We start from the raw sequence: 25399 nt of genomic DNA, 5'->3' as shown, positions 1-25399 counted from the left end.
TAAGAGATGTTAGAATCCTGGACCCAATGAGTATCAGGAATTAGGCACAAGACTGTGATTCTCTGCCACTCATTTAACAGTTAACCTCTGTCTGCCCTTTAGGAGTCGCCTACATTGGGAATGTGGTTTCCTGAATAGGTACAGATTCCTAAGAAAATGTTGGGAATCTTCTACTGAAATCGAGTTAATCAGACTTTGAAATGTTGGGATTTTATAGAGCTATGTGGTGATATTATAAATGAAATCTCAGATGTTGGGATTTCTTTTCTTCATGATCCTTTACCTGTACCAGTTTCTAAAAATTCTGTATTAGTTTGGGGATGCCTAGACTCCACAGTCCCAGAGTACAAAGGAATATTCAAGCATCATGGTCATTGAAAATTGAAAAAATAGTATCTTGAGAGTACTGGATGATCCAATGTCAGTAGGTATAGCAAACTCCCAATAGCTGAACCCTAGTTAGACTGTTTTGACCACCTTTTTCCCTTCTCCATCTCCTGTGTTGTACCTTAACCCCAGGGTCCTGACTCAGAAAGTTGTACTTACAATTTCTTTTCTAAGATAATCTTTCCTCTTTCTTTTTTTTTTTTTTTTTGGCACTGGGGTTTGAACCCAGGGATGCTTTATCACTAAACTACATTCCTAACTCTTTTCATTTTTAATTTTGAGACAGGGTCTCACTAAGTTGGTTAGGGCCTCACTAAATTGCTGAGGCTGACCTGGAACTTGTGATCCTCCTGCCTTGGCCTCTCAGTTGCTGGGGTTGTAGGCATGTGTCACTATACACAGCTACTTCTTTCATTTCTAAGTTAGAAACTGCAGAAAGAACCTAGAGCCCCATGGGTAAAACCTAGTCCCCAAACAAGATTATTGGAAACACAAAGAAGCTGGTCTCGAGTCTTTCTGTTTACTATTTATGCTATGAAATGGAGAGCCTACTGACCATCGGACTTCTCCCATTGGGTGATGGGGATGGGAAACCTTACATACAGTCAGTGCAGAAGTTTTGAATGTCCTTCAAAGACCAAATGAATACTATTGTAAGTTTGTTTGGGATTTTGTTTCTTTTAAAACTGTGTTAATTTATCTGATGCTATTTATTCTTGTAATAATTCCTAAACCAATCTAATCTTGAGGACCTTAGTGTTATAATAGGGTCTAGAGCTGGATGACTAACTGCAAAGATTGCTTGATGATTTCTCTGCAATGTTATTTGCTCACTTGTTCTTCTCTGTTGATAAGGAGAAAGTCGTCTGCCGCACCTGTGGCACAGGGAATCCTGCTCACCTGAGATACTGTGTCACCTGTGAGGGGACTCTGCCTTCAGCACAAGAGGTAGGTTGACTGTATGTGCCAATCCTATATCTGGGAGCTCCTAAATGTTTGATATTGATGTTAATAGAGAGTTTAATCTGCAGTGGGGTAAGAAGGCTCCTTCACCCAAAAAACCTTCTCAGGGTAAACTAAAAGCAACATTGCTATTTGTGCAGAGGACTTTATTATTTATCAATACATACTTGTTCTCAAAGTCTCAAAGAGAATTCAGCAAAATCTACAGTTTCCTAAGAGCTTTGCAAGGTCAGCTGGCCGTAGCATGTGGGGGAAATGGACCCATCCACATTTTAAGTACAGACACGTGTGTCTCTGTTGACTATCTAGATGCAAATGCTGCTTTTAGAAATTAGGAACATTATAGCCCCATTTCTTAGGTTTCCTGCCAGCCTATTTTGGGTGTTGAAATGAAAGAATAAGAGAATACGCAACTTAAATACCATTAATGGTTTCAGTTTAGATTATTTATTTTACGTTCATAAAATTTTTTGATGAGATTCCAGGTGACTCTTGCTCTGGCCTACCAAGAAGAAATTGGCATTTAATAGCCAACCTAGAAGAAAAAAACTTGCTTCATTTGGGCTACTATATGTATTTTCAACTGTGGGGTTTGTTCTCATCTTAAAGAGGTTCCCTGGGAAACTAGACAATATGCGATGATTAGTGTGATTAACATGATTAGCATCAAAGGGAAGTATGTTAGTTCCCTAGAGATGCCAGATCAGACCACAAACCATTTCACAGTTCTGGAGGCCAGAAGTCTGAAACTGAGGAGCAAGTCCTGGAGAAAGAACTGTTTCAGCCCTCTATCGTAGCTTCTTGTAACCTCAAGCTTCCCGACTCCTAGATACATCCCTCCAGCTCCTGCCTTTGCTGTCACGTGATGTTCTCCCTGTTTCCCTCCACATTGCTTCCTCTGTGTGTCTGCCTCTATGTCATGATTTCCCCTTTTTATAAGGACACTAGTCATACTGGAATAGGGCCCACATTAATGACCACATTTTAACTTGATGACTTCTGTAAAAACATTCTGAGATATTTATATAAGGACCTCAACATATATTTTTCAATGGAAGCAGTGGACAAGATACCTGTAGTGTGCGTGTGTGTGTGTGTGTGTGTGTGTGTGTTTTCTGGGGATTGAACACTGGGCATCACAAACGCTAGGCAAGTGCTCTACCACTGAGCTACATCCCCCACCCTGGACAAGATAGCTCATGAGGTTGTATCTAATCACTTGATTTGAAGGAACTTTGTTTCTAGATTTATTGAGCTAGGATTAATGTGCAATAAAATTCACCTATTTAATTGTAGAGTTTGATGGATGTTGGTAATTATATATAGTCACTTCAACTACCACCAGGAGGAAGACATTGAACAGTTCATTTACCATAAAAAGTTTTATCATGCCTCTTTGGAGTTGAGCCCCACCCCCCACAGTCACTAATCCCAGAAACTGCCCATTTCTTTTGACATTACAATTTTGCCTTTTATAAAAATTTGTAGTTTTTTTGTATTTAATTTCTTTCACTTAGACTGTTTTTGAGATTTGTTCATGGTGTTGCATATATTAGTATTTTTAAAAATATTTTTAAAAAATTTTGATCATTGAATAGCATTCCTCGATATGGTTATACACTATTAATTGATTCACTCATAGGTGCTTGTGCTGTTTTCAGTTTCAGAATATTATGAATAATGCTACATTCACATAAAAGTCTTCGTGTGAACCTAGTTTTTTTTCTCTTGGATAAATACCTATGAAGTATTTCATAATTTTATGAAATAATGCTTCATACTGTTGTCCAAGATGACTACACACTTTACATTCCTCCCAGCAATATACAAAAGTTCCTTCCAGTTTCTCTGCATAAATACCAACACTTGATATTAATTGGGCATTTATTTCATGATAGTCCCTTTTTTAAAAAAAATTTTTAGTTATAAATAAACACACAGTATCTTTATTTATTTTTATGTGGTGCTAAGGATCAAACCCAGTGCCTCACAGATGCTAGGCAAACGCTCTGCCACTGAGCCACAACCCCAGCCCATGATAGTCCCTTTTTATCATTTTAATCTCTATAGGCTCTATAGTGATCTCCTTTCTCTCATGCCTGATATTTGTAATTTATATATGTGTGTTCTCTCTCCTTTATCCTTTTTTTTAAGAGAGAGAGAGAGAATTTTTTTAATATTTATTTTTTAGTTTTAGGCAGACACAACATCTTTGTTTGTATGTGGTGCTGAGGATCAAACCTGGGCCACATGCATGCCAGGCAAGCACGCTACCGCTTGACTCACATCCCCAGCCCCCTTTATTCTTTTTCTGTCTGTTTGGCTACAGATTTGTAAATTTTGTTGATTTTTTTTTCCTAAGAACCAGGTTCTGGTTCATTGATTTTTTTTCTGTTGTTTTGCATTCTGTTTTTCATTTTGTTTTTCTATTATTTCTTTTTCTTGGGATTAATTTGTTCTTTTCTCATTTCTGAAAGTGAGAACTCAGATGATTAATTCCATATTTTTTCTCTTTTAAAACACAAGCTACAGATTTCTAAGAACTTCTCCAGCAGCATTCACAAATGTACTTATGTTGTGCTTTCACAATAATTTAGTTCAAAATTTTCTAATTTTTGTATGATTTCTTCTTTGACCTACGACTCATTTATAAGGTGATTGTTTAATTCTCAAATTAACTTTTCCTAATTATTGTACTTTATTGATGTAAAATTTAATTATATTGTGGTCAGAGAAGACATTCTATATGATTTCATTTTTTTAAATTAACAAGATTCATTTTATGCCTGGCATATGATTTAACTTAGAAAACATACAAGGTGCGCTTGAAAATAATGTGTGTCCTATCATTTTTGGGATAGTATTCTCTAAATATCAATTAATTATAAGTGGATTGTTGTATAGATCTTATGTTATTTTTATACTTTTGTCTAGTTCTTCTAGCGAATATTGAAAAAGGAGTATTAAAACCTTCAACTACAGGAAGCGAAAGACCTTTACACTGAAAACTGTAGAACATTGATGAAACAGTTTGAAGATGACACAAATAAATGGAGAAACATCCTGTGATTGTGATTGGAAAATTTAATATTGTTAAAATGTTCATATTAAAGATTCGAGATGGCATTCAGGCATGGTGGCACATGCATATAATCCTACTGAGGCAGGAGGCTCACAAGTTTGAGCCCAACTTCAGCAACTTAGTGAGATCCTGTCTCAAAGTTAAAAATAAAATGGGTTAGGAATGTGGCTCAGTGGTTAAGGGTACCTAGGTTCAATCCCCAGTACCAAAAAAAAAAAAAAAAGATTCAAGATGGCAAATAGGGGAAAGGCTGCATTTCCGTTTGCTCTGTGACTTTGGATTCAAGCAGCTAGAGTACTTCTTTCTGAGCTGCTGGGAATCTACAAGGATGCTACAAGTTTATCAGGTAGAGACTAAACCCAACCAAGAGATAGTGCATCTTATTCCACACACAAATTAATCATACTCAAACTTCAGCAATGCTTTAATACAAAAAACAGAAAAGACAAACTAACAACCAGGCTTCAGCTAGGAACAGCTGGGTGGGGGGTACTCAGGTCCCACTCATGGACACCTACTCAAATAGAAAAATCAGAATTAACACCAAAATTATGGATATCACACCTAAAAGTTGTCTCAATCTAGATCAGTCTAGGGCACTTTGGCAAAAGAAGGCTGTGCCCTAAAAGGCTCACACATAAGAGTGGAGGAGAAATCCATCCCAACAGATGCATAAAATCCAACACAGGAATAAGGAGATAAAGATATTGAAAAAGAACAAAACAGAAATCTTGGAAATGAGAGATACAATAAATCAAATAAAATGTTCAGCTCAACATCTTAATAGAGTAGACCATACTGAAGACAGAATATTAAAACTATAAGACCAAGTGGCTGACCTTGAAGATGCAGACAGTATGAAAGAAGATAAAATAAGTAACCATGATCGGCATACAAAAGAACTATTAAAACCTTCAACTACAGGAAGCGAAAGACAACAATAATAAATCAAATTTAAGAATCATTGGAATTGAAGAAGATTGTGAGATGCAGGCTTGTAGCATGGATAACCTCTTCAGGGAAATAATAACAAAAATTTCTGAACCTTGAAAATGAGATGAACATCCAGATACAGAAATGCAAATAGACAAGATCAAAAAAGAACTTTTCCATGACATATTACAATTAAAATATCTAACACATAGAACAAATATAGAATTTTTTAATATTTATTTTTTAGTTGTAGGTCACAATACCTTTATTTATTTATCTTTTTTTTTTTAAATAGATGAGTAGACCTTTATTTTATTCATTTACTTATACATGGTGCTGAGAATCAAACCCAGTACCTCACACATGCTAGGCAAGCGCTCCACCACTGAGCCCCAGGCCCAGGCCCTATTTATTTATCTTTATGTGGTGCTGAGGATCGAACCCAGGGCCTCACACATGCTAGGCGAGCACTCTACCACTGAGCACAACCCTAGCACAAATATAGAATTTTTAAAGTCACAATAGAAAAATGTCAGTCCATATTTAGTGCAAGCCAATCAGATTACTTCTGATTACTTCTCAGACAAACTAAAAAATCCGGGAGAGTTTAGAATGATGTGTTCCATGCTCTGAAAGAAATAACTGTCAACTAAGGTTGCTGTATCTATAAACTATCCTTCAGAATTGAAAAACCTTCCAAGATAAGTAGAAACTAAAGAATTTATGACCACTAAGCTGGCACTACAGACAGTACTTCATATAGAAGATATAAAAAACACTCAAGAGCTCACAAATAGACCAATATCATTTGAAGAGCAGCTAAGCAAACAAAAGAACCAAATTAAACATTAGAAATAAAGTAAAAGGAATTAAACATCTCTATAATAATTTTGAATGTAAATAGACTCAACTCCTAGTTAAAAGAAATAGGCTGGCAGAATTGATTTAAAAACCAGACCCAACTATATGTTGTTTGTAAGAGATTCACCTTATAGCAAAGTAATCTACAGGCTGAAAGTGAAAGGATGGAAATTAATATACCCAGGCCAACAGAGTCTAAAAACAAGCAGGAGTAATTACTCTTATATTAAACAAAGCATACCTCAAACCAAAATTAATCTGAAGAGAGAAAAAAGATCACTTTATAACAGTAAAGAAAATTATCCAACAAGAAGATATAACAATAGTAAATATTTATGCTCCAAAACATTGGTATACCTACATATATAAGAGACATTACTTGAATTAAAGATTCAGACTGACCCCAGTACAATGATACCAGGTGCTTTCAACACACCTTTCTCACCAATAGATAGGTCATCCAAATATTGAACTGAGTAAAGACTCTTCAGACCTAAAAAATATTATAAATTAAATGAACATAACAGATTCTATAGAATATTTGATGAGAGAATAGCTGAATACACTTTCTTCTCAGCTGCTTGTGGAACCTTCTCCAAAGTAGACCACATTTTAGGCCACAAAGCAACTCTTAGAAAATACCAAAAATTATATAATTTCTTGCACCTTAGTAGAATGAAAATTAGAAATCAATACAAAAAAAACCTATAGAAACTACATAAATGATACAGTGTTGAGTGATGAATGCAGAGAAATGTTAAAATTTTAAAATTCTCATGAAAATAATGATACAATATGCCAGAACCTCGGGGACACTCTGAAGGCAGTTTTAAGAAGAAAGTGTATAGGTATGATTGGCTACCTAATAAAATAAAAAAGATTCCCAATAATCTCATGAGGCAACTCAAGGCCCTTGAAAAACAAGAACCAATTCCAACTCCAAAGCCAGTAAAAGGAAGGAAATAATTAAGATTAGAGCCAAAATCAATGAAATAAGAGAATTTTTAAAGAACTACAAAGGATCAGTGAAATGAAGAGTTGATTCTTCAAAAAGATAAACAAGATCAATAATCCCTTTGTCAAACTAACAAAAAGAAAAAGACCAAAACTAATAAAATCAGAATGAAAAAGTAGATATCACCACAGGTGCCTCAGAAGTCCAGAGTGTCATGAAGTATCATTAAGGACTAAAACTCCAGTAAACTGGAAAACCTAGGAGCAATGGATACATTTCTAGACATATACAGCCTGCCAAAATTGAATCCAGAGGACACGGAAAACCTAAACAGAGAAATAATTAGCAATGAGATAGCAGCAGTAATAAAATGCCACCCAATAAAGAAAAACAAAGAACAAGATGGAGTCTAAGCTGATTCTACCAAGCCTTTAAAGAAAAACTAATGCCAGTGTTCCTCAAATTATTGCCAAGAGTTAATAAATAAATGGGAGGGATAGCATCAAATTTAAAAGGCTCTACATAGAAAAGGAAACAAGAATGTGAAGAGAGAAGCTACAGAATTGCTAGCTACTCTTCTGACAGAAGATTAATATACAGACTATATAAAGAACTCAAAAAACTTAACACCAAAAACCAAATAACCCAGTTGATAAATGGACAAAGAACTAAGCAGACACTTCTTAAATAAATACAAATGGCCAACAAATATTATGAAAAAAATGTTTAACATTATTAGCAATTAGGAAAATGCAAATCAGAACTACACTGATAATAGTAGCCATCAAGAATACAAACAATAATATGCTGGAGAGGATATGGAGAAAAAGGAACACTTTTACACTATAGTTGGATTGTAAATTAGTACAGCCACTATAGAAATCTGTATGGATGTTCCTCAAAACACTAGGAATGGAACCACCATATGGCCAGTTATACCACTCCTCAGTATTTATCCTAAGGAATTAAAAGTCAGCATACTATAATGATATATACCCATGTTTACAACAGCACAACCCACAGTAGCCCAACTATGGAACCAGCTTAGGTAGTGTCAATGGATGAATGAATAAAGAAAAATGGTGTATGATGAAGTTTTATTAAGCCATAAAGAAGAATGAAATTATGTCATTTACAGGAAAATGGATGGAACTTGAAAACATTATGTTAAGCAAAATAAGCCAAATTCAGAAAGTCAAGGACCATATGATTTCTTTCATATGTGGAATTTAGGAACAAAGAAAAGAAAGTTTGGGGGGAATATCTTATGAGAATCAATGGGAAATCAGTAAAGGAAATGGACCAGGGGAGGGAGGAAGGAAGAGGAAGGGGAAATACTGGGGGCTGTTATTGTCCAAATATGTTATAATATTTGTGCATGTGCAAATATGTAACAAAGAGTCCCACCATTATGTACAACTATAATGCATCAATAAAAAAAATGTGGAAAAAATGTTCATACTACCCAGAGCAATCTACAGATTCAGTACAATTCCTATCAAAATCCCAATGACATTTTTCACAGGACTAGGCAAAACAATATTAAAATTCATGTGGAACTACAAAAGACCCAGAATAGCCAGAGCAATCTTGAGCAAAAAGATAAAAGCCTGATTTATTGCAAACCTATAGCGAATCAAAACATCATGTTACTGCCATAAAAACAGACACATTCATCAATGGAACAGAATATAAAACTCAGAAAAATAAATCATGCATTTGATTAAGTTGCTAAGAATACACATTGAGGAATGAGCAGTCTCTTCAATAAGTGGATAGCCACATGCAGAAGAATGATGCTAGACCCTTATCTCATATATGTATAACAAATCAACTCAAAGTAGGTTAAAGACTTAAGCATAAAATTTGAAACGGAAAAACTTTTAGGAGAAAACTTCAAGACATTGGTCTGGGCAATGATTTTTTTTTTTTTTAATATGACCCCAAATTACAGAAAAAAAAAAAAAGACCAATGGGATTATATCGAACTAAGAAGCTTCTGCACTCAAGGGAGTCAATCAGCAGAATGAAGAGACAGTCTACCAGATGGGAGAAAATATTTGCAATTCACATGTCCAATAAGAAAGAGGATAATATTCAAAATATGTAAGGAACTCAAATCAATGGTAAGAAAACAAACAACCTGATTAAAAAATTGGAAAAGGACCTGGGCAGATGCTTCTCAGGAGACATACAAATGACCAACAGGCATACAAAAAAGAAATGTTCAACATCATTAATCATCAGAGAAATGTAAATTAAAACTACCACGAGATACTACCTCATGCCTGTTAGAACAGCGATTATTAAAAAAAAAAAAAAGACAAAAATTAGCAAGTATTGGCAAGGATAGGAGAAAAGGGAATCCTTGCACATTGTTGATGGAAATGTAAATTAGTACAACTGTTATGGAAAGCAGTATGGGTGGTCCTCAGAAAATTAATAAAGCTTCCATATGATCCAGTAAGCCCACTGCTGGATATTTCTCCAAAGGAAGTTAAGCCATTATGTCAAAAAGATAAATGTCTGTACTCCTGTGTTCATTCAGCCTTAGTCATAATTGCCAGGACATGGACTCAACCTCTATCTATCAGCAGATAATGAAAATGTGATATATATAAACAATGAAGTACTGTTCAGTCTTAGAACAAGAAAGAAATTCTGTCATCTACAAAAAATAGATGAACTTGAAGGGCATTGTGTTAGGTGATATAATTCAGGCACAAAAAGACATACTGAATGATCTCAGATGTGAAGTGTAAAAACATAAACTTGTAAGAACCAAGAGTAAAATGGTTACCAGAGACTGGGAGATGTGGGTTTGGGGAGATGTTATTCAAAGGACACAATGTTTTAGTTAGGAGGAATAAATTCAAGAGATCTATTATAGTTGTTGTAATTATGATTAGTAACAATATATTATATATTTGGAACTTGCTAAAAGACTAAATTTTAAGTGGTCTCACCTCAAAAAAAAAAAAAAAGTATGTGAGGTAATACATTTTAAGTGGCTTGATTTAACCCTTCCACAATTGATATATCAAGGTATCATGTCATATACTATATATATACATATATATACATATATATATATATATATATATATATATATATATATATATATATATAAAATTTTAACATTTCAATTAAAAAATTTAAAAAGAGGGCTGGGGACATAGCTCAGTTGGTAGAGTGCTTGCCTTGCATGCAAGGCCCTGGGTTCAGTTCCTAGCACCAGAAAAAAAAATAAATTTAGAAATGCTCCCATGGAAGAAAGACCTCCTCCAACTATGCTCCTGACCCAATTTTTCCATCATATACTTTGTTAGGCTGTAAGATTGGTTACAAGATTTCAATATCATATAGGTTCATTTCCCTCTCCTCTCTTCCTTTGTGATTGAGATGTGTATGTTATGTTTTATATATAGCATATATGTTATATGTAACATATATTCACATATCATATATGTGTATGCATGTATAATACCTATATACATTATAAATCCTATGAAAATGTTATGATTTCCCACCCGTTCCTGTGTGTATTTGGTATGAATCTACCTGCTTCTGTTCATTCTTCATTACCTTCATGTATTATGAGCAGATTTTATAGTTGTGTGTTCTTACTCCATTATCAGAATCTATGTACTTAAAAAATATTATTTCTATTACATGTTTTTTTTTTTTTTAACAAAACTGAGGATGGTATGAGCTGGTGAGTTTTATTAGAAAACACATGTTCCCCAATCAGATCTCATGTAGTTTTAGGATAACCTTTTGTTGATAGTTGTCTGGTAATGTGGTTTCAAACTTTATATCATTCTTCTATCATTGAAATATATCATATAATTTTGTAAAACACCAAATAATAATAGTGAGGTTGGGAAAGCATAAAAATGGAAAATACTCATGGAATCGCCCTAGGAATGATCTTGCTGATAGATTTAAATAAATTTCCAATCAAAAGATTTATTTTCTAAGACATTCTTTCCTCAGGTCTTCTGGACTTCTTATGTAAATGGAAAAATAATTTAATTTGATTTTCTAAACTATCCATGATATAGTTGTTTCTGGGTCTATTCTATCAGCAAAATTGTTTTAGGAACAAACCCAAAATTGACTTTGTTTTAAAAATTGTATTTCTACCTTAGTGGTTTATTGGAATTTAGATGTCAGAAAAAGAGTATTTATTGCAGTGCCATAGAAGCAACAATGCATATTCAATCTGATAGCTTTATGTTTTTTCTTTGTTCAGCAGCATTAATACGATGTGGTAAGATAACTTTTCTTTTTTTATAGCAATGTTCTATAAAAATCCACTCAAACGTAAATGCATTTCAATGAAAGGTCTGAAGCCTTTGTGTTTTGAAGCCCTGGTTGATAAGATTTACATCAAAACTTTAGCTGGGCGTGTAGTGGCACATGCCTGTAATCCCAGTGACTCAGGAGGCTGAAACAAGAAGATCGAAAGCTTGAGGCCAGCCTCAGCATTTTAACAAGGCCCTAAGCAATTTAGGGAGAACCTATCTCAAAATTAAAAGGGCTGAGGATTTGGCTCAGTGGTTAAGTGCTCCTGGATTTATTCAATCTATAGTACAACAAAACAAACAAACAAACAAAAAACAATCTCAACACCGCAAAGATGATTGAAATGTAAGGTCTGAAGTGAAAGTTTGCAAGGCATTTCTCCTTTGATTTACATGAAGGAGTCTCTCTAATTGCATAGAAATGAGGATAAACATACATAAAAGGGTTTCTTTTCTCAGATCTCTGAGTGTTAGGGGCTGGTGTAATCTTTCTCTGGAAAAAGTTTCTGTTTTAGGATAAGAGTGCCCTGAAGCGACTCAGGATCTATCTGGGCAAATAAAGTTAACTGAAATTTCTGTCTTTGAGGGAAAACTATCTTTAGAAAATATTTTCCCTGATATGCACATTCCTAGTATTATATATGGACTATGAGGCAGCACATTGGTTCAGTTACCAATTGAATCAATTATTCATTGAGTCAATAACTATTTGAATAACTTTCATGTACCAAGGTATCAGGTATCATGCTAGTGGGAAAAAATTGTGAAATTATTGTCCCTTCTCTTAAAAAAAAAAAATCAGAGTCTAATGAAAGCAAGATGGAATGGCAGAAAGATAACACAGAGAATTTGACCCTATGCTAAGCATTCTTATATATATTTATTTGCCATTAATCATCTGAAACCCCCTATAGACCTGGGAGGAAGCTGTGGTATTGATGGGGCTGGGTGAAGTCCTGGGTAAAAGTCAGATTTCAGAATCAGGTGGCCTGGTTCAAATCATGGATCTTACCCCTTTGTGCCATAGTTTCCCATCTCTGTAAAATTGGGACAGTGATAACACCGATTACTGTAGGTTAATGGGAGAGTACAGGAGCAGTACAATGTCCACACATAGTAGGTGATCAGGTAGCTGTTCCTGTTACTATTATCCCAGTTTGGGAAGTGAGAAAATCTACATGGCACTAGTGAGTAAGAAACAGGAGCAAAAATTCCAATCTAGGTCTACCTAAAAGACTCTTAGAAATTCTCATAAAATCATTCTGTCTCCTTCTCCAAAATAAAGCAATTCTTTTCAGGTGTCACATGTGGAAAATAAATCCGCATCTCTCTATGGAAACCAGAAGGACAAAGGATAGAAGATAAACCTCAAACATGGCACCTTCGGTAGCTTAGTTCTCTGTATACACTCTCTTGGTCAATGATGGGCTTGCTGCCTTTGATATTATAGATACTGAGGGGTATCAAGATGTGGGAGGCACCAGTTTCATCAACTTTCTGTGATCCCCAGGAAGGAATGTGTGCTTTTTGAGCTAATTTATTAGTTGGTAAAGTGCACCATAATTTTACCCTTTGGGGCAAAAAATACTCTATTTGGAGGATTTGCATTATTTGGGGGATTTATTCTTTTTGGATTGGGAGGAGGAACTGAAGAATATAGTACTGATCCTGCCTGTAAATGCTGTTTTTTCACCAGTTGATATGCAATGGAGATAAAACTCCTCCTCCGCCCACCCAGAAAGGAGACACCATTTCCTGCTTCTGTGGTCGCCAGAATGTCTGTGAGGCGTCCTTCTGTGACTGGTGTGGAGCCACAGTGGGTATTTTTAAAACTGACCTTCTACAGGCTGAGCATCCCTCCACCAACCTAGAGAGAGCCTCTTCTCTCACAGCTTCACTTCTTTTTTTAAAATATTTTTTTAGTTGTTGAAGGACCTTTATTGTATTCATTTATTTTTATGTGGTGCTGAGAATTGAACCCAGTGCCTCACACATACAAGGCAAGCGCTCTACCACTGAGCCACAACCCCAGCCCAATCACTTCTTCTTTATAGCAAACTTTATATCATTCTCCCATCATGAAATTATACCATATAAATTATACATAAAAAATTTTAAAGATAGAAATCAGAGATTCTCTTGTAATGAGACAGAGATTTTTTAAAAATTGGAGATACAAATAAGAGATTTTCTTATATTAAGAATTCTGTCTAATTGCCATTTTGATTTACATTCCTTTGAGGTTAAACCTTTTCCACTCGTTTATTGACTATTGACTGCCCTTTGATGAATTGTTTGTCTACCTCTTAAACAAGACATTCAAAATTATTTATGTATTTATTTAATTAAATATTGCATGCAAATAATAAAAAAGGTTGGAGTGAAGAGTTAATTCCCTTCATATCTCAGTCTGTAGTTTCTCTCCCTGCAGAATTGCTGTTATCCAGTTTCTGAGGAGTTCTTTTAGCTAGTCAGTGCACATATAACTGGTGCTTACTAAGAACACTGATCTATTTCTTTCACCTAGCAATGTATCTTGTTGGCACCTCATCATTCTTTCCAATAGCTTCATAATATTCCATTGTCTGTACATACTGTCATATATTTAGGGCATCCCTTATTGCTGGACACTTAGGTCATTTCCAGTTATATCTTCTAAAATCATGGTGATGCAGGAGATGGCCTGGAATAGATTTCCTTGAGTACTTGTTCATCTATAGGATAAATTCTAAAAGGTAGATTTGCTAAGTCAGAAGGTATGGGCACATGCTATACCAGTGGCTAGAGGTTGTATGGTATGAGAATAAATTATAAGTCTAATGTTGTAAAATATTTTCCATCCCTAGCTTAGAATTCCTGCTACCCACTCTGTTTGCCCTAAATGTGGAGCCAGCAATCACCTGTCGGCCCGATTCTGTGGCTCCTGTGGAATTTATGTGAAGTCCATGGCAAGATTCAGCTGGGACAGCAGCCTAGCAACAGTTGCTGGAGAACCTCACCCTTTTTCTGAGGTAAGGCCTCTGTAGTAAGAACTGGTGTACTTCATCCTGTGAATTAACCCAGGAAGAGAGCCAGTATTAGACCTTTCACATGAACTTGTAAAGAAATGCAATCAACTAGGATTTAAGCACTCAGATGATTTGTTTAAAAATCAAAGATCAAAATATGCAACATAGATAAAGGTCTAATAGCATTTGTAAGGCAGTAGGCGTAATGCCACAAGGGAGAAATGGATTTCATATACATTGGATAGAATGTACTTCTCTTGAATTTTTGTGGTAGTATTCTGAGAACCTTTCTCTCTACTTTTGTATTATATTTCAGAAAACTTAGATCAAGCTTGTAAGATTGTTTTTGCCATTTATAACATCTGGGCTTTTTTTTTTTTTTTTTTTTTTTTTGTGGTGCTGGGGATTGAACCCAGGGCCTTGTGCATACAGGGCAAGCATTCTGTCAACTGAGCTGTATCTCCAGCCCCCCTGGGCATGTTTTGACAAAAATCTCATATGGTTATTTTCAGAAGTAATTAAGGTCTAATAACTGGTTCTTGTTAGCCTTTATAAATTTCTCTAAGCTAGGTGAAGACTTTCCAGGTTTCTTCTCATCTCTTTATTTTAAAAAACTGATCATTTTTAGAGAGAATGCACATGCACTCAGCACTTTGAATATAGTTTTAGGGAGTTCATCACCTTTGTAAGCCAGATTGAAAGATGAAAAGATCCTGGGACATCCCCCCAGCCCATTTGACACCTTTGTGTAAATGAAACAAAGATGTTCTTTTCTAAAGGCTCTTGACTACCATTAGGCATTTTCTTCTCGCCCTCTACCAGAAAAATTGTTGTAATAAATATACAAATATATGTCATCCACCAGTGAATGGTAACCTTTCTGATGCAATGACTTTGTGCATTGTACAACCTGTACAACACTGTCAGGTTCCTAAATAGGAGAGTGCATCAGAGAAAGTGTTTGTGCCCAGTAGTTGAGTATGTCGAGATGAGTATTGAAGTTAATGTTCCATTGATTTGTAGAGCTAAGAGTATAGATATTTTTCATGCCCTTAGCAAGACAGGAAACATTCTTTAATTTCCTGAATTTGAGACAATAAATGGTCAAGGAGATTGAGTGGTTTCATGGACCAGGCTGGGAACTTCTAGAAAGACAGAAACAAGTACCATATGACAAGGGCTAGTAAAAACCCCTTAGTTCAAAAAAAGAGATACTTCTCATTTGGATGAGAATATTTTCTATAAGTAAAATGGATATAGGGATTTGATTAAATTATATTCTAATTTTTTTATATATATTTTTTGCCTTGCTCATAGCACCGATCTGCCTGGCAGCCCCTAAATGTTCCTTTGCCCAGATCTGACCCTGAGGCAAAGAAGGAGATGGGCACACAGACGGTTGGCCTGTTCTACCCATCTGGCAGACTGCTAGCAAAGAAGGAGCTGGAAATGGTTTCTCAACAGCAGAGACAAGAGAAGAGGAGTGACCACAAGCCTCCCCTCACAGCCATCAGCCCAGGAAGGGGTGAGGAGAAGCATGCTTTCTTCTGGACAGCAGGAAACTCATTCTTTCTCTGAAAGAGTATTTCCTCTTTTTTTTTTCCCTCTCCCTTTTAGTTTATTTTCATGTATAAAAAGTAAGTTCCTTCCTTCTTCTTTTTTTCAAGTAATTTTTTTGTATGAATAATATCTCTTTCTTAAACTTTGAGTACTCTTCTATTTGTAACTCATAGCCCTGTTCCCAGTTCATCACTCACATGGTACATGTGGATTCCTTCTATTGTGTTCTGTTTGTCTGCATTGTTATTATTATCTGCCATTATCTCTTTATTTATTATGGTAAAATTTACATAATATAAAATTCACCATTTAACCATTTTAAAGTGTATAATTCAGTACACAGAAGCTTATAACCAACATCATTATCTATTTCCAGAAAATTTTCATCACTCCAAAAGTAAACCCTGTATTCTTTAAGTAGACACTCCCCTCATCCTCTCTCCCAAGTGCCCACCAACCATTAATCTTCTCTTTATGGATTTGTCTATTCTGGACATTTTATATAAATGGAAGCATAAATATATGGTCTCTTGTGTCTCGATTTTTTACTTACTGTAATATTTTCACAGTTCTTTTGTGTTTTGTAGCATGTTTCAGTACTCTATTCATTGTTATGATTGGATAATACTTTATCATATGGATGATATGACATTTTGTTTATCCATTCATTGGTTGATGGATATTTGAGTTGTTTTCACCTTTGGGCTCTTAGGACTAATGCTGCTGTGAACATTTGTTTTTCTGTGGATACAATTGTTGGGTCACATGGTAACATTATGTTGAACTTATAGAGGAACTTTATAGGACAATTTTCCATCATGGCTACATGATTTTATATTCTGACCAACAGTGTGTTAAGATTCTGTTTTTCTTTACATCTTTGTCAACACTTGTTATTATCTAACTTTTTCATTATAACCATTCTAGTGGGTGGAAAGTGATACATCATTATAATTTTAAAAAAATTTATAGTTGTAGATGGACAGCATCTACAACTTTATTTGTTTATTTTTTTGTTTATTTTTTTTATGTGGTGCTAAGAATCGAACCCAGTGCCTCACACATGCTAGGCAAGCACTGTGCCACTGAGCCCCAGCCCCATCATTATAGTTTTAATTAACATTTCCTTGAACTCAAGTCTTTCTTTTCCTTTCTTTTCCTTCCTTCCTTCCTTCCTTCCTTCCTTTCCATGTGTTTGTATGTGTGTATACTGGGGATTTAACCCAGGGGCACTCTTTCACTCCATTATACCCCCAACTTCTTTCTATTTTTTATTTTGAGACAGGGTCTCACTAAATTGCCAAAACTCCCATTGAACCTGTGATCATTCTACCTCAGTCTCCTAAGACTCTGGAATTACAGGCATGTGCCCCACACCCTACTCTGGATTTTGTTTTTATTGCACTGGTCTCATGTCTATCCTTATGCCAGAACCACATTATTGATTACTGTTTCTCTGTAATTACTTTTTTTTTTTTCCTTTTTTCTTCTTTCTGCACTGTGGATTGAACCCAGGGCCCTGAATCTGCTAGGCAAGCATTCTACCTCTGAGCTACATCTCCAGCCCTTTGTTTTGACATTAGGAAGTATGAGTCCTCTGACTTTGTTCTTCTTTTCAAGATTGTTTTGGCTAATCTAGTCTTTGAGTCTTTGAGGAATAAACTTACCATTTCTACAAAGAACCCAGCTGGAGTCCTGATAGGAATTGGTATCTTATATTGATATCTTTTTAATTTTGTCTTCATTTCTCTTTTTTTTTTTTTTTTGTAATGGAGTTGGAACTCAGGAGCACTTAACCACTTAGTCACATCCCCAGCCCTTTTCATATTTTATTTTGAGACAGGGTCTCGCTAAGTTACTTGGGCCTTTCTAAGTTGCTGAGGCTGGCCTTGAACTTGAGATCCTCCTGCCTTAGCCTCCCAAGCAACTGGGATTACAAATGAACATTACCACATACAGTTAATATTAAGTCTTTTGATTCATGAACATGGGAGGTCTTTCCACCTATTTAGATCTTCTTTAATTTCCTTCAGTTTTGTTTTGTAGATTTCAGGATAAAAGTATCATACCTCATTCGTTAACTCTTTATTCCTAAGTATTTGTTTTTTTTTTTTTTAAGAGAGAGTGAGAGAGGAGAGAGAGAGAGAGAGAGAGAGAGAGAGAGAGAGAGAGAGAGAGAGAGAGAATTTTTAATATTTATTTTTTAGTTCTCGGCGGACACAACATCTTTGTTGGTATGTGGTGCTGAGGATTGAACCCGGGCCGCATGCATGCCAGGCGAGCGCGCTACCGCTTGAGCCACATCCCCAGCCCTTCCTAAGTATTTGTTGCTTTGATGCTATTGTAAATGGAATTGTTTTCCTAATTTCATTTTTGAATTATTTATTGCATATATAGAAATACAATTGATTTTTAAATTTTAATCTTGTTTATATCTTCTAACCTTGCTGAACTTTTTCTTATTATTTATAATAGTTTTCAGTGAGCTCCCTAGGATTTTCTACGTCCAACATCATAGCATCTGCAAGTTGAGAGAGTTTTACTTCTTACTCTTCTAACTGGATGTTTTTTATCTGATTTTCTTACCTAATTGCCCTAGTTAGAACCTCCAATACACTACTGGATAGAAGTGATGAGAACAGAAATCCTTGTCTTATTCTTGATAGCATGATGTTCACTATAGATTTTTCATAGATGCCTTTTATCAGATTGAGAATTTCCCTTCCCATGTCTAGATTTTTGTGTATGTGTATTTATCTGCAAAGAGTGTTAGGGTTTGTCAAATGCTTTCTCTCCATCTACTTAGATTATCATATCATTGTTTTTTATTCCTTTGATACAGTGTTTTACACTGATTTAATTTCAGGTGTTATACCAAATCTCTTGTTTCTGGGATAAATCTCACTTGGTTATGATATTTAATTCTTTTTATAGGTGTTTGCATTCAGTTTGTGCTGTGGTTTTAATGTGTCCTCTCCAAAATTCCTATTGTGGTAGTATTAAAAAGTGTGGCCTTTTGGATTAAGTCATGAGAATTCCACCCCCGGGGATGCCTCATAAAAGGGCTGGCAGGCACTACCTCAGACCCTTTTTGCCCCTCCATCCTTTGCCATGTGAGAACACAGCATTTCTCCCCTCTGAAGGATACAGGGCAACAAGTCACCTATGTTGGAAAAAGAGACCAACATCATCAAATACCAGACCTGCTCATTCTTTGATAATGGACTTCCAGCCTCCAAAACTGTGAGAAATCCTTTCTATAGTTTGTTAATTACCCAGTCTTAGCTATTTTATTATAGCAGCACAAATGGCCTAAGATAGTTTTGCTGAGTACATTGTTGAAGACATTTGTGTCTATATTTATATGAGATATTAAACTGTGATTTTCTTTTCTTATGATGTCTTTGTCTTTGGCATAAGGTTAATATTGACCTTATGGAATGAGTTAGAAAGTTTCTCCTCTTTTTTGTGTTTGGTAGTGTTTATGAAGAATAGATATTAACTATTCTTTACTTTTTATAGGTCTGTTTCTTATTGAGTCAGTAGTGTTGGCAGTTTGTGTGTATTTCTAATATTTATCCATTTCATCTGATTTATCTTATTTAGTGGCATACAGATTCCTTCAGAATCATTTTTTTTTTCCAGTTCTGGGGATTGAACCCAGGGCCTCCCATAAGCTTGGCAAGTACTGTACCACTGTACTATATCTTCATCTGCATAATATTTTTCATTTCAGTACAGTTGGTTGTAATGTCCCCTATTTCATTTCTAATTTTAGCAATTTGAGACATCTCTCTTTTCCTTAGTCAGTCTAATCAATTTTGTTGGTTCTTTTCAAGAATCAATTTTTGAAACTTTGCTAATTGTCTGTTTTTCTATTCTGTATTTCACTAAATGACACTGATACATGTTAGGTAAGTGCTCTATCACAGATCCACTTCTCCAGCCCTTTTAAAAAATTTTATTTTGATACAGGGTCTCACTAAGTTGCCCAGTGTGGCCTCAAACTTGTGATCCTCTTGCCTCAGTCTCCCAAGTAGCTAGGATTACAGGTGTGTGTCACCATGCCCAGCTTCTAATTTCATCTTGTAGTATAAGAAGATGTTTTGGATGATGTCTATCTTTTAAATCTGTAGAGACTCCATATGGTCTAATATAGAGTCTATCCCAAACAATGTTTTATATGTAATTTTTTCTTTGAGTAGTTTGAATATGTTATCCCATTATCTTCTTGCCTTCATGATTTATGTTTAAATATCTTCTGTTATTATACTGAGGGCCCTTGTATATGATAAGTCCCTTCTTTTCTGTTTTCAAGATCTTCTTTGTCTTTGTTTTTCAACAGTTTGATAATGTGTCTTTCTGTGAATCTTTCTGAGTTTATCTCACTTGGAGTTTTTGAGTACTCAAATGTCTAAGTTCATGTCCATCAAATTTGGGAAGTATTTGGCCATCATATCCTCGAATATTTTTTTCTGCCTCTTACTCTGACTCCACTCCTGGGAGTCTCATCATGCATATGTTGGTGTGCTTGATAGTTTCTCACAGGTCTCAGGTTCTGTTTATTTTTCTTAATGCTTTTTTTTCTGTGTATTTTCTATTGTTTAATATCAATTGATCTATTTTTTCCGTTTGTTGATTATTTCTTATGCCAGTTCAAAGCTATTGTTGAACTTCATTGGTAAATTTTTCTATTTCAGTTATTGTACTTTTCTGCTACCCGATTTCCATTAGGTTCTTTTATATAATTTCTATCTGCTTATTTATATTCTTGATTTCATGAAGCATTACTATTACCCTGTTACTAATTTTACCCCAAACCAGTTCTTTTTTCCCTCTGAGAATTGTGGAACCAGTAACAAGACCAAGTGCTGATTGAAAGAGAAGGAAGGTTACTCTTGTCCAAGAATAGGAGAAGCAGGGAGAAAGTCTCACAGATCAGCTTCTCCACTCATTGGGAGTAAGGAACCTATAAACACAGGGTAAAAGAAATGGGGGGGGGGGCAGATAGCCTAATCAAAGGGAGGATATCCATGTCTTTTCTGGGAATAAGTAGAAAATTTCCAGGAATTCAGGCATCATGTCTTTTTACTCCTTTTGTGGTTCTTTATGGTAGCTATCATGACAATTATCAAGAATTATGGTGTTGGGAGAGTGTCAGTTAGCATGAAGATGGTATTGTGATTTAGATGGAGGGTGTCTGGTGGTCACTCTGGCAGCCATCTTAGATTCAACCAGTTTTAGCCAGCTCACCTGAAGAACTGATGTCCTCAGAGATAAACTAGATAAGCATTGGGTGGAAATTCAGCTAGGTCACCTAGGCAGTACAGGAATTAGGACGGAATAACAATACCTTCTCTTTCTTCTTTAAGCATGGTTTCCTTTTGTTCTTTGAACATGTTTGTAATAGCTACTCTGAAGTTTTTGTTAAATCTCCAACATCTGGATGCTATCACAGGTAGTTTCTGTTGCCTGCTTTTTTCCTTGTGTTTGGGTTGGAGTTTCCTGTTTCTTTTCACGTCTTGTAATTTTTTGTTGGAACTGGACATTTTAGATAACATATGATATCAACTCACTCAATTAACCTCCCTTCCAGCCTTGTTTGTTTAATGACTAACTAGACCATTTTAGTGAACTTTATTTCTTTTTTTTTTTAAGGAGAGAGACAGAGACAGAGGGAGAGAGAGAGAGAGAGAGAGAGAGAGAGAGAGAGAGAGAGAGAGAATTTTAATATTTATTTTTTAGTTATCGGCGGTCACAACATCTTTGTTTGTATGTGGTGCTGAGGATCGAACCCGGGCCTCACGCATGCCAGGCGAGCGCGCTACCGCTTGAGCCACATCCCCAGCCCAGTGAACTTTATTTCATACTTATTGTATGAAGCCTCTGATGTTGGTCTTTGGAGAAGGTAAGCCCTGGCATGTACCCTTTCATTCTAGGATGATGGTGGTTTTGGCAAGGCCCTCCCTGACTATCTTTTTTCCCTGATCACACCCAGCCCATTAAGCTTCACTTACTACTGCTGCCTTATTGCTGTATTGTTTATAGCTATGTCCTAGGGCATAAATTGCTTCATAGACTGATCTAATCCAATTTGGAATCCTTTTCAGGGAGTTTCCATGGTCAGTATTTAAATATTTTTGTGTGGCCTTAGAAGATTCTTCTTAGCTGTTTATAACCCTGGTTCTAGTGAATCTACCAGTCTTCTCGCAATTGCTTTTTTGCCATCCTCTGCCTTTTTTCTTTCTTTCTTTCTTTCTTTTTTTTTTTTTTTTTTTTTGAGATGGGTCTTTGAAGTTGGCCTTGAACTTATGACCCTCATTTTTTTGAGAGCAGCCTTAGGATTGAACTTTCCTACACTTTGTTGCAAATGAAGTCATTTCCTTGCTTTAGAGGCTAAGCACTCAGCAGAGAGAGTGTACCAATGTAGCGCTTGGTCAGGGGACTTACCTCTACCAAAATAGGACCTGGGATGAATGGGCCAGGAATAGGTTATCAGGACCTGTGTTCTCAGTGTTTCAGACTCAAGGTAGAGCTCCCAGCCCATGGGAGGTGAGTGGGCAGAAAGAGGGAGCCCCCATATCTTGACTGGACTTGCCCAGGACTTAGCCTATGCAATAGGCTGTTGGGGCAGGATGAGAAATACTGAAATCCTGTCCTTCCTGAGAAGATACTGCAGGTTTGACTTGAAGCTCAGAGGTAGGGAGCCCTGTATTCCTGGATATACGTATCTGAAGTGGAATTTCCATCAGTTCATTTAAGAGGAGGTGAAAGGATATGGATCATGATTCCAACACCACAAAAGTAGTGTTCTGAGTTTTAGTATATTTTCTTTGTTAACTGCTATTTCATTTGCTGTCTGCCCTTAGAACTATTTCCAGAGAATTTAAATTATGATTGTTCTTTTGTTTTGTTTTGTTTAATAGTTTGGGAAGTGAGAGCACTGAATCAGTGAAGCTGCCATGCCAGAAACTGATCATGCCCAGCTCTCCTCTTGCTCTCTGAATCTTCCTGATTCAGTCTGATTAAGCTCTCATGAACTTGAACTTGGTATCAGTCCTGTGGGAGAGTGTCAGTGGAGATAGCCAGAATGATTACTTATATCCTCTTATCCTCGAGAAGAAGAAGCTATCTCCCTCCCTCTAGAATCTGGATTGGCTTATAACTTGCCCTGGCCAATAGGAAGTGGTAGAAGAGAAACCATGACAGTTCTGGGCCTTAAGTATAAAACTTTCTACTTGTTCTCCAGGAAGCCAGCACCAAATGAGGCAAGATGATGCCACATGGAGAACAGAGGCATCCCAGCTGTGTTAATCAGCCCTGTGACCAAAATACCCACCTAGAATAAATTAGAGGATGAAAAGTTTATTTAGGGTTAATGGTTTTCAGAGATTCAGTCTATGATTGACTAACTCTATTGCTCTGGGCCTGAGGTGAAGCAGAACATCATGGCAGAAGGGCACGGCAGAGAAAACCTCAGCTCATGGCATCTAAGAAGCAGGGGGAGTGGAGAGTGAGAGAGAGGAGTCACAGACAAGATACAGTGCCCAAGGGCACACCCCAGTGACCTGCTTCCTTCAGCCACCCCTCCCTGCATAGTTTACCACTGAGTGGTCCATTCAAATTATTAATGCATCAAATGGATTAATTCACTCATAGGTTAAAGCTCTCATAATCCAATATTTTCACCTCTGAATATTGCTATATTGCCTAATGTAAGAGCTCTTTGAGGATATTTTTAGATCTAAACTGTAACACCCACCAACAACCCAGAACAAAGATGCAGCCATTTGAGTAAGCATAGACAGCAAACATGAGGCAAGACCCAGCCATCCCAGATGCCCCCTAGTCATTCTGCCGTCTTAGCTGAGGTCTCATCCCAAACACCTGCTCCTTGCCCCAGGAAATGGGCCTGTACAGAAAGTGCCACTGCATCCTCACCTGAACATGAGAAACCAGACAGCCTGGCTTATGTGAAATCTCCCAAATTTGAAGTGGTGACACCTAATTCGAATATGTTTTAACCCTATGCCAACTAGAAAGGAACACAGGAAACTTTTAGGAATGATGCAAATGTTCTATATATGACTGGGTTGTATATATTTGCCAAACCCAAACTGTACATTTTAAAAATATTTATGTTATATGTGGGATAGAGTAAAAGAAAAAGAAAAGATGCCTCTGTGACATTCAAGTATGTTCTTTTAAGATTGTATAATATTCAGCTGGGCATGGTGGTTCATGCCTGTAATCCCAGCGATTCAGGAAGCTGAAGCAGGAGGATCACAAGTTTGAAGCTAGCCTCGGCAACTTGGTGAGACCCTAAGCAACTTATAGAATTCCTGTCCCAAAAATAAAAAATAAAAGAGCCTGAGGATGTAGTTCAGTTGTAAAGTGCCCCTGGATTCAATCCCTATTATGCACCCCCCTGAAAAAAAGATTCTGTAATATTCAGTGATTAATAATGTATAATAGGAAGCGAGGGAGGGATGGAACTTATTCCAGTACATAGCTGAGGTTCAATAAGAACAAACCATCAGGGGCTGGGATGTGGCTCAAGCGGTAGCGCGCTCACCTGGCATGTGTGCGGCCCAGGTTTGATCCTCAGCACCACATACAAAAAAAAAAAAAAAAACACAAAGATGTTGTGTCCGCCGAAAACTAAAAAATAAATATTAAAAAAAATTTAAAAAAAGAGCAAACCATCACTAAATTTGGCAAAGGAAAATAACCTCATTGAGAATATACAGTCTACATTATCATATCTCTTTCTTAGAAGAAGTATCCATATGGCTGGCTTTCTCTTCTTTTTTTAGGATACTGGAGAAGACAATTGGATCACATCTCTGCTCACCTCAGGTCTTATGCTCAGAACAACCCTGAATTCCGGGCCTTGATTGCAGAACCCAGGATGGGAAAGGTGGGTGAGATGAAATTTCCATTCTAGAACATCTATGAGATCAGGCTTCCTTCAGGACTTTGCCTAAAATTGCACCTTGCTTAACTCATTTCCCCTTCCTGCTCTACCTTCCACACCTTCTTACTGTTCTCCCCTATGAGCTCTGCCCTAATAAATCATGTGCACATGAAAATTGTCTCAGGGTTTCTTTCTGGGACACCTGGCTTAAGATAGTAAGACTCTGAACATCTCATGCTTAGATGACACAGACTGTGGCAGGAATTCTAATGCCTAGAGCTAAAAGACCCAGAAAAGTTAAGTCCAGCCAGATTGTGCATATAAATTACATACTGTTCACAATTCACAATAGCTAAACTGTGGAGCCAACCTAGACGTCCTTCAGTAGATGAATGGATAAAAAAAAAATGTGGCATTTTATAATGG

General features: G+C 36.4%; 1 protein-coding gene across 1 annotated transcript in view; it reads left to right on the top strand.

Moving 5' to 3' along the window:
- Positions 1-25399, top strand: part of DZANK1 (double zinc ribbon and ankyrin repeat domains 1) — a 75987-nt gene that overhangs the window by 36249 nt on the left and 14339 nt on the right. Inside the window, exons 10-14 of the mRNA XM_081289869.1 lie at positions 1243-1335; positions 13185-13304; positions 14335-14499; positions 15814-16021; positions 24873-24976. Of these exons, the coding sequence (XP_081145995.1) occupies positions 1243-1335; positions 13185-13304; positions 14335-14499; positions 15814-16021; positions 24873-24976 (690 nt within the window). The remainder of the gene's footprint in view (positions 1-1242; positions 1336-13184; positions 13305-14334; positions 14500-15813; positions 16022-24872; positions 24977-25399) is intronic.

Source organism: Spermophilus citellus (assembly GCF_964194105.1).
Source record: "Spermophilus citellus genome assembly, chromosome: 4".
NCBI classification, from domain to species: Eukaryota; Metazoa; Chordata; class Mammalia; order Rodentia; family Sciuridae; genus Spermophilus; species Spermophilus citellus.
The sequence above is the reverse complement of the archived record's forward strand: the minus strand, read 5'-3'. Positions and strand labels throughout refer to the sequence as shown.